Below are 18,675 nucleotides of genomic sequence, written 5' to 3'. Positions count from 1 at the left end.
TCCCAAACTCCTAATTTATCTCTCTCCCCCAATCCCCTTTGGTAACCATAAATTGTTTTCTATGTCTGTGAGTCTATTTGTTTTGTAAGTTCATTTGCATCATTTTTTTAGATTCCACAAATAAGTGATATATAGTATTTGTCTTTCTCTGTCTGATTTACTTCACTTAATATGATAATCTCTAGGTCCATCCATGCTGCAAATTACATTATTTCATTCTTTTTTATGGCTGAGTAATACTCCATACTCTGTGTGTGCGTGTGTGTGTGTGTGTGTGTGTGTATACATATATATCTCACACCTTCTTTATCCATTCATCTGTCGATGGACATTTAGGTTGCTTCCATGTCTTGACGATTGTAAATAGTGCTGCTATGAACACTGGGGTGCATGTATCTTTTTGAATTAGAGTTTTCTCCAGACATACGCCCAGGAGTGGGATTGTAGGATCATATGGTAACTCTATTTTTAGTTTTTTAAGGAACCTCCATACTGTTTTCCATAGTGGCTGCACCAATTTACATTTCCACCAACAATGTAGGAGGGTTTCCTTTTCTCCACACCTTTCCTAGCATTTATTGTTTGTGGACATTTTAATGATGGCCGTTCTGACTAGTGGGAGGTGATACATCATTGCAGTTTTGATTTGCATTTCTCTGATAATTAGCAATGTTGAGCATCTTTTCATGTGCCTATTGTCCAACTGTATGGCTTCTTTGGAGAAATATCTGTTTAGGTCTTCTGCCCATTTTTTGATTGGGTTGTTTGTTTTGTTATTGAGTTGTATGAGCTGTTTGTATATTTTGGAAATTAAGGTATTGCCAGTCACATCATTTGCAAATATTTTCTCCCATTCTGTGGGTTTTCTTTTCATTTTGTTTATGGTTTCCTTTGCTGTGCAAAAGCTTTTAAGTTTAATTAGGTCCCATTTGTTTATTTTTATTTCCATTACTCTAGAGAAAAATATTGCTGCAATTTATGTCGAAGAGTCTTCTGCCTATGTTTTCCTCTAAGAGTTTTATAGTATCCGGTCTTACACTTAGGTCTTTAATCCATTTTGAGTTTATTTTTCTATATGGTGTTAGAGAATGCTCGAATTTCATTCTTTTACATGTAGCTGTCCACTTTTCTCAGCACCACTTATTGAAGAGACTGCCTTTTCTCCATTGTATATTTGTGCCTCCTTTTTTGTAGATTAATTGACCATAGGTGTATGAGCTTATTTCTGGGCTTTCTATCCTGTTCCATTGATCTATATGTCTGTTTTTGTGCCAGTACCATACTGTTTTGACTACTGTAGCTTTGTAGTATAGTCTGAAGTCAGGGAGCATGATTCCTCCAGCTCTGTTCTTCTTTCTCAAAATTGTTTTGGCTATTTGGGTCTTTTCTGTCTCCATACAAATTTTAAGATTTTTTTGTTCTAGTTCTGTGACAACTGCCATTGGTAATTTGATAGGGATTGCATTGAATCTGTAGATTGCCTTGGGTAGTATGGTCATTTTAAGAATATTGATTCTTGGGCTTCCCTGGTGGAGCAGTGGTTGAGAATCTGCCTGCCAACGCAGGGGACACGGGTTTGAGCCCTGGTCTGGGAAGATCCCACATGCCGCAGAGCAACTAGGCCCGTGAGCCACAATTACTGAGCCTGCACGTCTGGAGCCTGTGCTCCGCAACAAGAGAGGCCACAATAGTGAAAGGCCCGCGGCACCGCGATGAAGAGTGGCCCCCGCTTGCCACAACTAGAGAAAGCCCTCGCACAGAAATGAAGACCCAACACAGCCAAAAATAAATTAATTAATTTTAAAAAAAAAAGAATATTGATTCTTCTAATCCAAAAACACAGTATGTCTTTGACTACATGGAAAAAGTTTCTAATTCAATTCTACTCCAAGATGAACTGAAATTGAGTTGTTATATAATATCATTACACAGGTTTCTTTCTAAATATGAACAACATTCCTAACTGCCAAAATATAATACAAGGAATGTCACTTTAAAAGGATTTATTTTTCAGCTCGGTGCTTTGTGATGACCTAGAGGGGTGGGATAGGGAGGAAGGGAGGGAGGCTCTAGAGGGAGGGGATATGGGGACATATGTATGCATATGGCTGATTCCCTTTCTTGTACAACAGAAACTAACACAGTATTGTGAAGCAATTATACTCCAATAAAGATGTATTAAAAATAATAATAACAAAAAAATTTTTTAAATAAAAAGATTTATTTTGATCCATTTCTGTAAGTTTCCCCAGCATGAATACCTTGCCATTTAATATGACTACTTCTGTACAAGGTAGCCACTTGTTTTCATAATTAATCATCTTCAGGATCTACATTCAAAAGACAATGAGGGCTTCCCTGGTGGCGCAGTGGCTGAGAATCTGCCTGCCAATGCAGGGGACACGGGTTCGAGCCCTGGTCTGGGAAGATCCCACATGCCGCGGAGCAACTGGGCCCGTGAGCCACAACTACTGAGCCTGCGCGTCTGGAGCCTGTGCCCCGCAACGGGAGGGGCCGCGATAGTGAAAAGGCCCGCGCACCGCGATGAAGAGCGGCCCCCGCACCGCGATGAAGAGTGGCCCCCACTTGCCGCAACTAGAGAAAGCCCTCACACGAAAACTAAGAGACCCAACACAGTCATAAATAAATAAATAAAATAAATAAATAAAGTATTAAAAAAGACTACCTTTATAAAAAAAAAAAAAAAAAAGACAATGACCTGCTGGTCTCCAACCCTCCAGGTTCAAAAGGAGAAATATGACTAATGTAACATTAAAGAGAAAGAGCTTAGTTAGCTAAACAGAATTTCTAGAAAATGAAAGCTTCCTGATATTAGAACAAATGAAAACAGCAGCAGCTCCTTCTCTAAAGTTTAAATTCAATTAAATAGGAATTTCTGGTTCAATAATGCTCCTGCCTGAAGAATCTTTCATAAGGGCTAGTTCTGTAATACAGTGTGGCAGTAGAGATTTCAACTGTCCAAGAGACATTGCAAAACCCAACCTCTCCCAAATCCTGCTACTCAACAGCAGGGATCTAAAGGAATAAATAGATTCCCAGCTGCTGAGAGAAAATGTCTTACGAAAAGCAAAGCAAAATTCTCATTAATGAAAAATCAACCATGAAAGAAGAAAATTTCTGTGTGTCTCATAATCCCTGGAAAGAGCCAAATCCATTTTGGGTTAAAGCAGATTTAACAACAGTGGAAGAGAAGAGAGGAAATCAGTTCCATTTGCCAGAAGCTGGGGGAAACGCTTAACAGAGACCACAAACAACAATGCTTCTAATCCATACAGCCAAAAGAAACATGAACCCTATCCCGTAAAAGGTGCCAGGAAAAGGTTCTTGTGGATAAATTCTCTCACTCACAACAAAGCCACCTTATTCCACCTAGCTCAACACAGATATGATAGGTTGTAACTTGAATTTCCCAAGATCAAATTCAATGGGTAATCCAAACCCTGCTTTTTCTAATCAGATAATCTCTAAAATCACAGTTCCTGCATTCACTCAAAACCAGCATTGAGCTTCTACTACGTCAGGCACCTGGAATACAAAAACCATCAAGAAACAGTCTCTACCCTCATGGAGCTTAGTCCATGCACCTTGCCTCATCTTAAACCCCAAAGCTATTGCCTTAAAATATTTTCATACGGGGGTCAGTGGAAAAGCAATAAAGGACTTCACCTTTAGTTACTGTGATAGAAGTAAATAAATAAATCATACTTCTTATACTCTGCTCCAAAACGAGAGAAGCCGACACACCTTTCCAAGTCGAATATGAGCACATTCTTAGCCTAGAAGCCACAGGAGGAGCAGGGGACAAAGACAAGCAATAGAGGGGTGCAAGCCAAGAAACGCTGGAAGAAGGGATGTGACAGCTGTACCACTACACGTTCAAAGCGTGATTAAAAAGAACCTGCTACTAAGCCGACTGAGGTTTTACGGTGCAGGGAGAAGGAAGAAAAGAATAGGGGGCTGCCCGCTATGAACAGACACCAACTATCCGCGGTCCCTAGCTCGTCCACTCTCGCTAGAGGAGAGCGCCAGACACTGTTTAATAGGATCTGGGCCTGCCAGCCAACAATACTGTCACATGGCCACCGGAACGGAGAGCTAACAGTCCCTCATCGGAGCATGAGGAAAAACGAGAATGGAAAGAACTCTTTAAATGTTCAAAAACGAGTTAACATAATGGTTCCCCGAGGCACGGATTGGACGTAAAGTTTGGAAAAGGTGGTAACCCGACGCCCACTGGAAGCCCGTGGAGACCCCAGGGCGATGTCCGCCCTCCCACCCCAGTCCGCGCACTCACCGCGCACACAGAGCAACGACATGGCCGAGGCGCCGGCGAGCCTCCGCCGCGTCCCAGCCCCGCAGCTGCGCCGGGCCGCTCCCTCTTTCCTCTCAGCAGGTGCAGCAGCTGTTCCCGCTATCGACCCCACGGGTCTCTCCGCTCCTCATGGTCCCCTTCGCAGGCAGCCTCCCGCCGCTCCCTCGGACCCGCTCCAATTTTCACCGTCTGAGCGGGCTCCCGATAGTGGTGAGTACCGGCCGGCAGGCGGGAGACTGGGCGCGGCACCGCGGCGCCATCGCTGAGAGGCAAGAGCGACCGGGACACTCTCCCCTCACTCCAGCCGGGATCCAGGAGAGCGCCGGGACAGAGCCAACCAGTTGCGCCCCGCCTCCCAGCCAATCAACTCACGCCCAGTCCGCCGACCCCGCCCCCTCACGGGCACGTAGGAGGTGGGGTCCCCTTCCGCTTTTCTTAGTGAAAGAATGAAGGCAGCTGCGCACACTAACTAGGCTGACGGCAGAGAGGGGCGGGCTTCCCCCTCACCTGTGTGGGGCGGGAATTGAAGCCTTCTGCCCCTCTCACGTGGGCGGGGCTTCCACCCAAGAACAGATTATTTTCATTGAGAATTTCTATCGGACTTCCTTCTGAGTCTATCCCTTGCAGCTTACTGTAACAATCTAAAAAGATCGTACCACACTTTGCTGTACACCTGAAACTAACATAATATTGTAAATCAACTATACTTCAATTTTAAAAAATGGACTTTAACAAGAAAAAAAAGCTTTTGTAACTTTGTATGGTGATGGATGGTAACTAGACTTATTGTGGTGATCATTTTGCAGTGTATACAAATATCAAATCATGTTGTACACCTGAAACTAACATAATGTTATATGTCAACTATAACTCAATAAAGAATGGGCTACTGTGCTTCCCTGGTGGCACAGTGGTTAAGAATCCGCCTGCCAATGCAGGGGACACGGGTTTGAGCCCTGGTCTGGGAAGATCCCACATGCCGCGGAGCAACTAAGCCCGTGCACCGCAACTACTGAGCCTGCGCTCTAGAGCCCCAGAGCCACAACTACTGAGCCCACGTGCCACAACTACTGAAGCCTGCACACCTAGAGCCCACGCACTGCAAGGAAGTGTAGCCCCAGCTCGCCGCAGCTAGAGAAAGCCTGCGTGCAGCAACGAAGACCCAAAGCAGCCAAAAATAAAAAAATAATAATAAATAAATAAATAATTTTAAAAGAATGGGCTATAGTTAATTTTTAAATAATAATAATAAACCTTAAACAAATATCTCACCCTCCTTAAAAAAAAAAAAATAAAAAGACAGCCTAAAGGAAGATGTCTGGAGACCTCAGTTCTCATCTAGACCTTTTTTCATGGTCTCCATTGTATTTCCAATGTCTGTATATAGTATATAGTGCCTAGTGTATAGTAATCAGTCCATAAATGTTTATTGAATGAAGGATGGAGAGAAGATAGTCATTTTAAACTGAGGACTTCTGGCAGGATGATGTACATACATGCGGGGAAGTGAAAAAGACCAGAGCAGAAAACAAGAATGCACATAATATCATGTACAGATCCAACACCTCATCCACCCCAAAACTTGGAGTTAATTGGTTTGCGGTAGAGCTCAGGCATCCTATCTTTTAAAAGCTCCCCAGATGATTCTAATGTGATGCCAGGGTTGAGCACCATTAGACTAGGTACTTTCTAAGTCCTCATTAGATCAGCTCAAGTTTCCGTGTTTGCAAGCCCTTGGCCCAGTTGGATTCTGCCTGTCAGACCCAGGGAGGGTCTATATTAATGTAACACTGTCTTTGCCCTCCAAAAACAAGCCTAGCGAGCATATGACTCCTCTCACTGGAATATAGCATTTGGAGAGAGTGACACTCCAAATGATATAAGTAGGAACCTGGAGAAGGAAAGAAGAAGACTTGGCCTATGCAGTGTTTGTCCAAATTTGGAGAAATACCCTGAGAAAGATTTTGAGCAGGGCAGCTGAGCCAGGCTAGTCAACAAAGATGCCTGACCCTAAAAACAATGGGCATTCTCTGGGCTGCTGGAGGTTGAAATATCTAGCTATTTAGCCCAGCTGTCCTAACCTCAAGAGCAAGAGACTAAAAAGGTGTTAAACTTCTGCATTCTGGAACTAAGAATGTAGACAACAAAAAACAAACCTCTTATGGAACCAGGGATTCTCCTAGGGGATGCAGAGGCCATCCAAGAAAGGATGGAAAGTCAACCTCACTTGGAAACAGTATAGAGTAGTGGGAAACAACCTAATAAAATTGTGAAGAGCATGAACCTTGAAACCAATCAGATTCACCTGGTATATTACCTATTGTCATGTAACAAATTACCCAAAAATTTAGTGCTTTAAAACAACATTTATTATCTCACAGTTTCTGAACAACAAGGTCCTACTGTATAGCACAGAGAACTATATTCAATATCCTATGATAAACCATAATGGAAAAGAATATTTTAAAAAAGAATGTATATGTATGTATAACTGAATCACTTTGCTGTACAACAGTCATTAACACAACACTGTAAATCAATTATAGTTCAATAAAAAAATTTTTTTTAATTTAAAAAAAATTTTAGTGCTCTTTATATACCATGTTGACTTCAAAAAGTCTGTACAAGCATGTTTCCCATCAGCAACCTGGGAGTGATATACTGATATGTACTCTATAACACTGAACAGTAACATTTTAAAAATCTTTGTCAATTAAAGAAATTATTTCAATATTATCTCAGTTTCTGTAGGTCAGGAATCTGGGTGTGGCTTAATCGGATCCTCTGGTTCAAGGTTTCTTACAGACTGCAAGCAAAGTTTCAGCTTGACTGCAAAAGGATCCACTTCCAATCTCACTCATATGATTGTTGGCAGGTCTCAATTTCTCCTGGGCTCTTGAACTGAGAGCCTCAGTTCCTTCTTGGCTATTGGCTGCTCTAAGTTCCTTGTCATGTGGACCTCTCCAACATGGCAGCTTGCTTCCTCAAAGCATGCAAGGTGAGAAGGCAATAAAGTCTATGAGCAAGAGGGAAGTCACAATCTTTTGTAACCTAATAACAGAAGTGCCGTCTCCTCATTTTTGCTGTATTCTATTCATCAGAAGCAAGTCACACTCAAGAAAAGGGAATTCCACAGGACACGAATACCACCAGGAGGCAGGATCATTGGGGGGCCATCTTAGAAATCTGCCTATCACACCTGGGTTTGAGTCCTAGCTCTGGCACTTGTGACCTTGGGCAAGCTACGTGACCTCTATTTCCCAGGAAATAGTAACAGTATCTACTTCATAAGAGGGTTTTGAGGTTTAAATGAGGAAATGCATTTAAATTACCTGGTACAGGGCTTCCCTGGTGGCGCAGTGGTTGAGAATCTGCTTGCTAATGCAGGGGACACGGGTTCGAGCCCTGGTCTGGGAAGATCCCACATGCCGCGGAGCAACTAGGCCCGTGAGCCACAACTACTGAGCCTGCGCGTCTGGAGCCTGTGCTCCGCAAGAAGTAGAGGCCGCGATAGTGAGAGGCCCGCGCACCGCAATGAAGAGTGGCCCCCACTTGCCACAGCTAGAGAAAGCTCTCGCACAGAAACTAAGACCCAACACAGCCATGAATAGATAAATAAAAATAAAAATTAAAAAAAAAAATAAAATAAAAAAAAAATAAAATAAATTACCTGGTACATACTAAATGCCCAATACATGTTCATTACTACTTAGGTTGTGGACATGAGGGGGGAATGCAGCTGGGAGGTGCTAAGCAGAGCAAGAGTCAGTGTCTGAAGGTTGTGATGTAGGCTCTGAGGCACCCCAGTTTCCCAGTTAAAAGTTCAGAGAGGGCTTCCCTGGTGGCGCAGTGGTTGAGAATCTGCCTGCTAATGCAGGGGACACGGGTTCGAGCCCTGGTCTGGGAAGATCCCACATGCCGCGGAGCAGCTAGGCCCGTGAGCCACAACTGCTGAGCCTGCGCGTCTGGAGCCTGTGCTCCGCAACGAGAGGCCACGATAGTGAGAGGCCCGCGCACCGCGATGAAGAGTGGCCCCCGCTTGCCACAGCTAGAGGAAGCCCTCGCACAGAAACGAAGACCCAACACAGCCATAAATAAATAAATAAATAAATAAATAAATAAATAAAGTTCAGAGAAAGAAGGCACTAAGGTTCTCTGCTCTCTAGGCACTTGATCAGGACCAGCTATAATCATCAGCAAGGTAAGGATATCTTCAGAAGCAACTCAAACAGGGATAAAAAGCCAGAGCCTTCTTGTCCCACTGTCTTCGTTAGTTTTTCCAGTACACTACTTGAAAGTTCTTCAGCATTTGAGTGGAATTCACACTTAGATTTAGCTGGCAGGTAGCTGACAGCTAAGACTCTTTGAGATTCAGGAAATGAGGAGGAAGGAGAGAGGGATCAAAGAAAGTAAGTAATAAAGGAAACTCAAAAATCTCAAGACAATAAAGCCAAAATACCCAGGGTTGGCATTGCTGCTGTCTTTTCGGAAACTCTCAGGCAGAAGGAGCAGAGTAAGAACCCTGCTGCAGGGGAACCCTCTACTGACTTTATGACCATCTTTAAGTCATGCTCCAAGGCTATTAAAAGTTTGCCCTTCTTGCAAGTTCCATATCTTTTGGGAAATGCTTCCCAATGTCTTCACAGAGAAAGTTAATATAAATAACTCAATTCAGGACTTCCCTGGTGGTCCAGTGGTTAAGACTCTGCACTCCCACTTCAGGGGGCACGGGGTTTGATCCCTGGTTGGGGAACTAAGAGCCCACATGCCACACAGTGCAGCCAAAAATAAATAAATAATAAATAAATAAATAACTCATTTCAACAAATATTTATTAAATATCTTTTAAGTCAGGCATAGAGAGAGGATACAAAAGTAACAAATCATAGTTCCTATCCTTGAATAGTTTATAAGGTGATAGGAAAGATCTATGAGAGATAATGAGAAGAAACTAAACTAGGGCAGTAAATATGGAACTGAGGGGGAAGGAAAGGGACAATCCCCCAACACTTCCCTCGTGTTAAGGAGCCAAAAGTGATATAACTTGGCACACAATGACTATGAATATAGTAGAGAATATCCTTTCTTTTGTAGCCAACAACTGGGTGAGAAGGCAAAGGAGAGAGTTTTAAAGTCAGATTGGGGGGGCTTCCCTGGTGGCGCAGTGGTTAAGAATCTGCCTGCTAATGCAGGGGACACGGGTTCGAGCCCTGGTCTGGGAAGATCCCACATGCCACGGAGCAACTGGGCCCGTGAGCCACAGCTACTGAGCCTGCGCGTCTGGAGCCTGTGCCCCGCAACGGGAGGGGCCGCGATAGTGAAAGGCCCGCGCACCGCGATGAAGAGCGGTCCCCGCACCGCGATGAAGAGTGGCCCCCACTTGCCGTAACCAGAGAAAGCCCTCGCACGAACCGAAGACCCAACACAGCCAAAAATAAATAAATAAATAAATAAAGTAGCTATAAAAAAAAATTAAAAAAAAAAAAAAAAAAAAAAATTAAAAAAAAAAAAAAAAATAAAGTCAGATTGGGGAATTCCCCAGCGGTCTAGTAGTTAGGATTCCGTACTTTCACTGCCTTGGGCCCTCTTCAATCCCTGGTCGGGGAACTAAGATCCCACAAGCCGCAGGGTGCAACCAAAACATAAATAAATAAATAAATAAAAATAAAGTCAGATTGGCTAGGAAGATGATGATGCTACAGTTAATGTAGTTTTGGGGAGAAAGATGTGTTTCCTTTGGACACCTATATTAAGTTTGAGATTGCCTGGGATAACCTTCAGATATAGCCATTAGACAGTGATGCATAACTGACCCTAAGAGAGCAGTCCAGGCTAGAGGTAGAGATTTCAATCAATAAAGGTATAACTATTTTAATCCCTATTTTGTTGATAAAGAAAATGAGGCAAAGCCAGAATGCAAACCCAGCTGTATCTCTCACCAGAGCTCAAGAAGTTAGCCATAATGCTATATCATCTTTCAAGTACTAGAGGAATTGAGCAGAAGCTGTGGAAGGAATCAAGATAGGCTTCACAAGGGAAGTAGCATATGGAGGAGATGGATCTCAAAATATAGATAGGACTGGACATGCAATGATGGAAGAAAGGGCATTCTATACACAGAGAATAAGTAGCACAAACAAATCAGGAAATGAAAACATTCAACCTGTACAGGTATTTAAGAAGAAGCTGCAAAGAGCTTGAGAGTTGGCGCTATAATGTTGCCAGGAGGCTATAGAATGAGAAGGGAACAAAGGTCGGCTTGCAGAGGACACCTACCAAGAGTAGGGAGACAGGAACGGAATGGTCAGAGAGGGAAAACAGGAAAATAAGTAAACCAATTGTATATACTTCCATTATAAATCTTATCTTATTGAAGAGTAATTGCACATCTGTCTTTTCTTTAGACTCAGCACGCCTCAACAGCAAAGGATGTTTTCTCTATCTTTCTGTAACACATAGCACAACATTTGGCAAAGGTGCCCCCAAAAGATTTGTTGACTAGAATAAATGAATGAATGAATGAGTGAGTGAGAATGTTTTAAGGATTAGTTATTGTCAAAGATAAAGCTGAGGGACATCCCTGCTGGCGCAGTGGTTAAGAATCCACCTGTCAATGCAGGGGACACGGGTTCGTGTCCCCTGTTTGATGAATCCTACTGAGTCTGTGTGCTGCAACTACTGAAGCCCGTGAGCCTAGAGCCCATGCTCCGCGACAAGAGAAGCCACCGCAGTGAGAAGCCCACGCACTGCAACGAAGAGTAGCCCCTGCTCACCGCAACTAGAGAAAACCCAAGCACAGCAACGAAGACTCAACGCAGCCAAAAATAAAATAATAAATAAACAAATTTATTTAAAAAAAGATAAAGCTGGAGACTAGTCAAAGTGGTAAGGACAGATTTCAATCAGTAATATACTATTGCAATAGGGAAAATAGTCTAGAGTGAACTGAACTCAACTTCAATTTGTACAGAGATGACTGGGAGAATGAAGGAACAGGGAGGAAGTTGGGGGGTTGGGCTCAGTAGAGTCAAAGAAGTGAAAAATTACAAGACCTAGGAAGGAAGGGGATTGGTCCATGCAAAACCCAGCTGGGTTTGCTAACTAGTGCTTACTGAAGTCAGGCTCCTACCCTCCCACAGAGACTGGGAGACAGGGGCCCTAACTTTAGGTGTTGGCTGGAACAAACAGTAAATTTTTTTGGCAGCCTTGAGTTTTCTCAGGCAGGTGCTTTAAGAGTCATCCTTAGGGATGCAACCTTGAGCTATTAGAAACTATGTTAGTGTTTTTTCAGCGTTTGTAGGCTGAGGTTGAGGACAAGCCAAGAAGAGGGCTCAGAGGAGCCCAGCTAGAGTTTGGTCAACAAGAGAATCTTTGTCATTACTAAATATTGTTGAATGCTGCAGAGATTTCTTTTCAATGGCTTTATTGAGATATAATTTACATATCATAAAATCCACCTGTTTTAAGTGTACAATCCAGTGATTTTAGTAAATTTTCAGAGTTGCACAACCATTACCACAATCCAATTTTGGAATATTTCCATTGCCCCCTCCAAAGGTCCCTTGTACCCATTGCAGCCATTCTGTGTTCCGATCCACAACCCCAGGCAATCACTAGTCTACTCTATGTCTCTATAGATTTGTAAACAGTTTTTGGCAGGAAAGAGCTCTCTGCAGGTGGCTCTTTGTCTTGCCACTAACCTTAAACCAGGCACCCCCATGCTCTACTCAACTTCAGCCCTAGCACAGCTTTCAAATCTTTTCATCACAGAATACATTGCCTAACCTATTGGTGCTTTCCATAGATCAAAGAAATAGAAATGGAAAATAAGTAATTAACAGATGACCAGATCTCTTCCCTAGCTTCCCCTTCAGTAATCTCGCCAACAAACTATATGAACAAACTGTGTGACAAGATAGCATCTACAAGCCTGTGAGACAAGCCTGCACACAGTGGGGGACAGCAACGACTCTGTCCCCCTATCTAATGATTAACTGAGATTACTTCCCTTTTACCCTTTAAAATTTTTCATCGCTGAGCAGAATCTTCAGAGGTGGTTTTTGGGAGACACTGAATCCACCGTCTCCCCAGATTGCTGGCATTCTGATTAAAAGCAACTTTCCTTTCTACCAACATTTGCCTCTCTTGAGTATTGATTTTTTTAAAAAAATATTTATTTATTTATTTGGTTGCACCAGGTCTTAGTTGCAGCAGGCGGGCTACTTAGTTGCAGCTTGCGGGCTCCTTAGTTGTGGCACACAGGCTCCTTAGTTGTGGCACACAGGCTCCTTAGTTGTGGCATGCAAACCCTTAGTTGCGGCATGCACGTGGGATCTAGTTCCCTGACCAGGGGTCGAACCCGGGCCCCCTGCATTGGGAGCACAGAGTCTTATCCACTGCACCACCAGGGAAGTCCCCGAGTATTGATTTTTGAGCGGCAAGCAGACAGACCTGATTTGGTCACAGATTTGCTTTTCTGTACCTTTCATATAAATGGAGCTATACAATGACACAAAGACCTATGTCTTTTGTGTCTGGCTTCATTCACTTAACATAAGGTTTTTGATATTTATCCATGTTGCAACATTTATCAATACTTCATCCTTTTTATTGATGAATAACCTTCCATTGCATGGGTAGAATTTTGTTTATCTGTTCATCATTTGATGGACATTTGAGTTGTTTCCAGCTTGGAGCTATTAAGAATAATGTTGCCATGAATAATCACATATAGGTCTCTGTGTGGACATAAGATACTGTCAAACTTTTTCAAAGTAGTTACACCATATTTCATTCCCACCAGCAATGTATAAGGATTCCAATTTCTCCATATCCATACCAACACTTGGTATTACCTGTGTTTTTTATTGTAGCCATTTTAGATATGTATGTATGTAATAGGATCTCATGATTTTAATTTGCATTTCCCTAAAGGCAAATAATGATGGGCACCTTTTCGTATGCTTCTTAAACATTCATGTATCTTCTTTGGTGAAGTGCCTCCTATTCAAGTATTTTGCCCATTTTTAACTAGGCTATTTGTCTTCTTGTTATGCTGCAGAGATTTTGAGGACTGGGCAAACGCCTTTGAATTTGGCAATTTGAGGTCATTGCTATGGTAGACAACTGTCATTTTGGGAGCTTCACAATATCTCTAAACACATTATGGATGACACTTTTCTCGGAGCTAGAAATTCATTTTCCCAGTTTTCCACTGGCTTCCTTCCCCCACCTCAGGCTTCAAAACAGAAGGAGCCAGCATGAGGAGGCAGGTGCTCTATGGGATACATTTTCTGGAGAAGGCAGTGTTTGGGCCTCCAACTTTCAGAGTCAGTAGTGATAGATGGTCTGGTCTAAGTGACCACTGTGACATTTGTTGCGCATTGGGGTCTTTGCTGGTGCAGTTCTGTGGTGTAATTTGGGTACTTCTTGTTCTTGACTGCTTAGCCTCTAAGCCTCCCAGAGATTAAATGAACTTTCCAATAACCCCAGTTTTTTTCTTCTTAAACTAGCTAGAGTGCTCATTTGCAACTAAGAATCATGACTAATATAACAGGTGACCTTTGAAAGGTTTCAAAGGCAGAGACCGAATCTGTACTGAAAAGTGATAAAGAGTAAAAGAAGTAAAGGTAATAAGTTGTAGACACTCCTTTAAAATGTCTAACATTTAGGAGAAGATTCATTAACCTATAACAAATTCAAAAGAAATTGCAAATTAAAACAGCCAACAAATGACTTTCAACCTATAAAATTAGCAAAATTAGAAAAAAGTTATAAATCCCAAAGCAGCAAAACTAGAGTAGAGGGACTTCCCTGGTGGTCCAGTGGTTAAGAATCCGCCTTCCAAAGCAGGGGATGCAGGTTAGATCCCTGGCTGGGGAACTAAGATCCCACATACTGCGGGGCAACTAAGCCCGCACACCGCAACTACTGAGCACGTGCACCACAACTAGAGAGAAGCCCATATGCCGCAACTAGAGAGAAGCCCACGCAACTAGAGAGAAGCCCGCGTGCCACAACAAAGACCCAACGCAGCCAAATAAATAAATTAAATTAAAGGAAAACAGCTTGAAATAATTTGCTTTTTTATTTTTTTAATTTTTAAAATTTTTAAAATAAATTTATTTATTCATTTATTTATTTTTGGCTGTGTTGGGTCTTCATTGCTGCATATGGGGTTTCTCTAGTTGCAGGGTGAGTGGGGGCTACTCTTCGTTGTGGTGTGAGGGCTTCTCATTGCGGTGGCTTCTCTTGTTGCAGAGCAGGGCTCCAGGCACATGGGCTTCAGTAGTTGCGGCACATGGGCTCAGAAGTTGTGGCTCACGGGCTCTAGAGTGCAGGCTCAGTAGTTGCAGCTCACGGGCCCAGCTACTCTGCGGCATGTGGGATCCTCTTGGACCAGGGCTCGAACCTGTGTTCCCCGCACCAGCAGGCAGACTCTTAACCCCTGCACCACCAGGGAAGTCCCTGCTTTGTTTTTAAATTGGCTACTGTGTTGCTCTTACTGGGGAAATAAAACAATCCTGCTAGCAAAAAGACCGATTCTTGCCAATATAGAAAAAGAACATACTTTATTATTTAGTAAGCACTAACAGATTACATGCATGTAAGTGGCCCAGGAGGGAAGGGGGCAGGGCACAACCATTAAAAGAATGACACAGCCATTGAGGATACAACAAAAATTAGAACCAACTAGGCCCAAGATGGTGCAAGATTTGACTTCCAGTAGATCTTGAGCCTCATTATACACTCATTCTAACATATTAGCATGCTAAATGACACACCCACCCGTGCCATGACAGTTCTTTTTTTTTTTTAATAAATTTATTTCTTTGTTTGTTTGTTTTTGGCTGTGTTGGATCTTCGTTGCTGTGCGTGGGCTTTCTCTAGTTGCAGCAAGTGGGGGCTACTCTTCGTTGAGGTGCGCAGGCTTCTCATTGTGGTGGCTTCTCTTTGTTGTGGTGTGTGGTCTTCAGTAGTTATGGCAGGTGGGCTCAGTAGTTGTGGCTCGCAGGCTCTAGAGCGCAGGCTCAGTAGTTGTGGCGCACGGGCTTAGTTGCTCCATGGCATGTGGGATCTTCCCAGACCAGGGCTCGAACCCGTGTCCCCTGCATTGGCAGGCAGATTCTTAACCACAGCCCACCAGGGAAGTCCCTTTTTTTTTTTTTTTTTTTTTTTTTTATAGCCATGACAGTTCTGAGGCTGACCATAAAAGGCCATAAAGTAGGCACTGGCCCAACTCCTGGAAATCCCCACCTCTTTCCCCAAATAATTGGAATAATCCTCCCACTCATTAGCTTATGAAATTACCTGGCCCATAAAACCTAACCACTCCCACAGCCCTGGGCCTCCATCACCTTCTGAGAGGGACCACATTCTCTCTAAATAAATCCACTTTCACTTTACTATGGCTCACTCTTTTTTTTTTTTTTTTTTTGGTTGTGCCGAGTGTGGCATGAGGGATCTTAGTTCCCTGACCAGGGATCGAACCCATGCCCCTCACATTGGAAGCATGGAGTCCTAACCACTGGACCACGAGGGAATTCCATGGCTCACTCTTTTTTTTTTTCTTTTTAACATCTTTATTAGAGTATAATTGCTTTACAATGGTGTGTTAGTTTCTGCTTTATAACAAAGTGAACCAGTTATACATATACATATGTCCCCATATCTCTTCCCTCTTGCATCTCCCTCCCTCCCACCCTCCTTATCCCACCCCTCTAGGTGGTCACAAAGCACCAAGCTGATCTCCTTCTGCTATGCGGCTGCTTCCTACTAGCTATCTATTTTACGTTTGGTAGTGTATATATGTCCATGCCACTCTCACTTTGCCCCAGCTTACCCTTCCCCCTCCCCGTATCCTCAAGTCCATTCTCTAGTAGGTCTGCATCTTTATTCCCGTCTTGCCCCTAGGTTCTTCTGACCATTTTTTTTTCTTTTCTTTTCTTTTTTTAGATTCCATATATATGTGTTAGCATACGGTATTTGTTTTTCTCTTTCTGACTTACTTCACTCTGTATGACAGTCTCTAGGTCCTCCACCTCACTACAAATAACTCAGTTTCGTTCCTTTTTATGGCTGAGCAATATTCCATTGTGTATATGTGCCACATCTTCTTTATCCATTCATCTGTTGATGGACACTTAGGTTGCTTCCATGTCCTGGCTATTGTAAATAGAGCTGCAGTGAACATTGTGGTACATGACTCTTTTTGAATTATGGTTTTCTCAGGGTATATGCCCAGTAGTGGGATTGCTGGGTCGTAAGGTAGTTCTATTTTTAGTTTTCTTTTTTTTTTTAAATTAATTAATTTATTTATTTATTTTTGGCTGTGTTGGGTCTCCGTTTCTATGCGAGGGCTTTCTCTAGTTGCGGCAAGTGGGGGCCGCTCTTCATCGCGGTGCGCGGGCCTCTCACTATTGCGGCCTCTTTTGTTGCGGCGCACAGGCTCCAGACGTGCAGGCTCAGCAGTTGTGGCTCACGGGTCCAGTTGCTCCGCGGCATGTGGGATCTTCTCGGACCAGGGCTCGAACCCGTGTCCCCTGCATTGGCAGGCGGATTCTCAACCACTGCACCACCAGGGAAGCCCCTATTTTTAGTTTTTTAAGGAACCTCCATACTGTTCTCCATTGGCTAAACAATACGTTACTAAATAACCAAGAGATCAAAAGAGGAAATCAAAAAATACCTAGAGACAAATGACAATGAAAACACGATGATCCAAAACCTATGGGATGCAGCAAAAGCAGTTCTAAGAGGGAAGTTTATAGCTATACAAGCCTACCTCAAGAAACAAGAAAAATCTCAAATAAACAATCTAACCTTACACCTAAAGGAACTAGAGAAAGAAGAACAAACAAAACCTAAAGTTAGTAGAAGGAAAGAAATCATAAAGATCAGAGCAGAAATAAATGAAATAGAAACAAAGAAAATAATAGCAAATATCAATAAAACTAAAAGCTGGTTCTTTGAGAAGATAAGCAAAATTGATAAACCTTTAGCCAGACTCATCAGGAAAAAGAGGGAGAGGACTCAAATCAATAAAATCAGAAATGAAAAAGGAGAAGTTACAACAGACACTGCACAAATACAAAGCATCCTAAGAGACTACTACAAGCAACTCTATGCCAATGAAATGGACAACCTGGAAGAAATGCACAAATTCTTCGAAAAGTATAACCTTCCAAGATTGAACCAGGAAGAAATAGAAAATATGAACAGACAAATCACAAGTAATGAAATTGAAACTGTGATTAAAAATCTTCCAACAAACAAAAGTCCAGGACCAGATGGCTTCACAGGTGAATTTGATCAAACATTTAGAGAAGAGCTAACACCCATCCTTCTCAAACTCTTCCAAAAAATTACAGAGGAAGGAACACTCCCAAACTCATTCTATGAGGCCACCATCACCCTGATACCAAAACCAGACGAAATACTTCAAAAAAAGAAAATTACAGACCAATATCACTGATGAATATAGAGGCACAAATCCTCAACAAAATACTAGCGAACAGAATCCAACAGCACATTAAAAGGATCATACACCATGATCAAGTGGGATTTATCCCAGGGATGCAAGGATTCTTCAATATACGCAAATCAATCAATGTGATACACCATATTAACAAATTTAAAAATAAAAACCATATGATCATCTCGATAGATGCAGAAAAAGCTTTTGACAAAATTCAACACCGATTTATGATAAAAACTCTCCAGGAAGTGGGTGTAGAGGGAACCTACCTCAACATAATAAAGGGCATATATGACAAACCCACAGCAAACATCATTCTCAACGGTGAAAAACTGAAAGCATTTCTTCTAAGATCAGGAACAAGACAAGGATGTCCTCTCTCGCCACTATTATTCAACATAGTTTTGGAAGTCCTAGCCACGGCAATCAGAGAAGAAAAAGAAATAAAAGGAATACAAATTGGAAAAGAAGAAGTAAAACTGTCACTGTTTGCAGATGACATGATACTATACATAGAGAATCCTAAAGATGCCACCAGAAAACTACTAGAGCTAATCAATGAATTTGGTAAAGTTGCAGGATACAAAATTAATGAACAGAAATCTCTTGCATTCCTATACATTAATGATGAAAAATCTGAAAGAGAAATTAAGGAAACACTCCCATTTGCCACTGCAACAAAAACAATAAAATACCTAGGAATAAACCTACCTAAGGAGACAAAAGACCTGTATGCAGAAAACTATAAGACACTGATGAAAGAAATTAAAGATGATACCAACAGATGGAGAGATATACCATGTTCCTGGATTGGAAGAATCAATATTGTGAAAATTACTATACTATCCAAAGCAATCTACAGATT

At 42.3% G+C, this 18,675-nt stretch overlaps 1 protein-coding gene across 3 annotated transcripts in view; it reads right to left on the bottom strand.

Moving 5' to 3' along the window:
- The window catches only part of UNC13B (unc-13 homolog B), a 238,082-nt gene extending 233,446 nt beyond the window's left edge, over nt 1-4,636 (bottom strand). For all 3 annotated transcript variants that reach the window (XM_057548317.1, XM_007196950.2, XM_007196952.2), the window contains exon 1: nt 4,316-4,636. In XM_057548317.1, coding sequence (XP_057404300.1) covers nt 4,316-4,337 — 22 coding nt within the window. In that variant the 5' untranslated portion in view covers nt 4,338-4,636. The remainder of the gene's footprint in view (nt 1-4,315) is intronic.
- Between the last annotated feature and the right edge of the window lie 14,039 nt (nt 4,637-18,675).

Source organism: Balaenoptera acutorostrata, chromosome 6, assembly GCF_949987535.1.
Source record: "Balaenoptera acutorostrata chromosome 6, mBalAcu1.1, whole genome shotgun sequence".
In the NCBI taxonomy this organism is placed as follows: Eukaryota; Metazoa; Chordata; class Mammalia; order Artiodactyla; family Balaenopteridae; genus Balaenoptera; species Balaenoptera acutorostrata.
The sequence above is the reverse complement of the archived record's forward strand: the minus strand, read 5'-3'. Positions and strand labels throughout refer to the sequence as shown.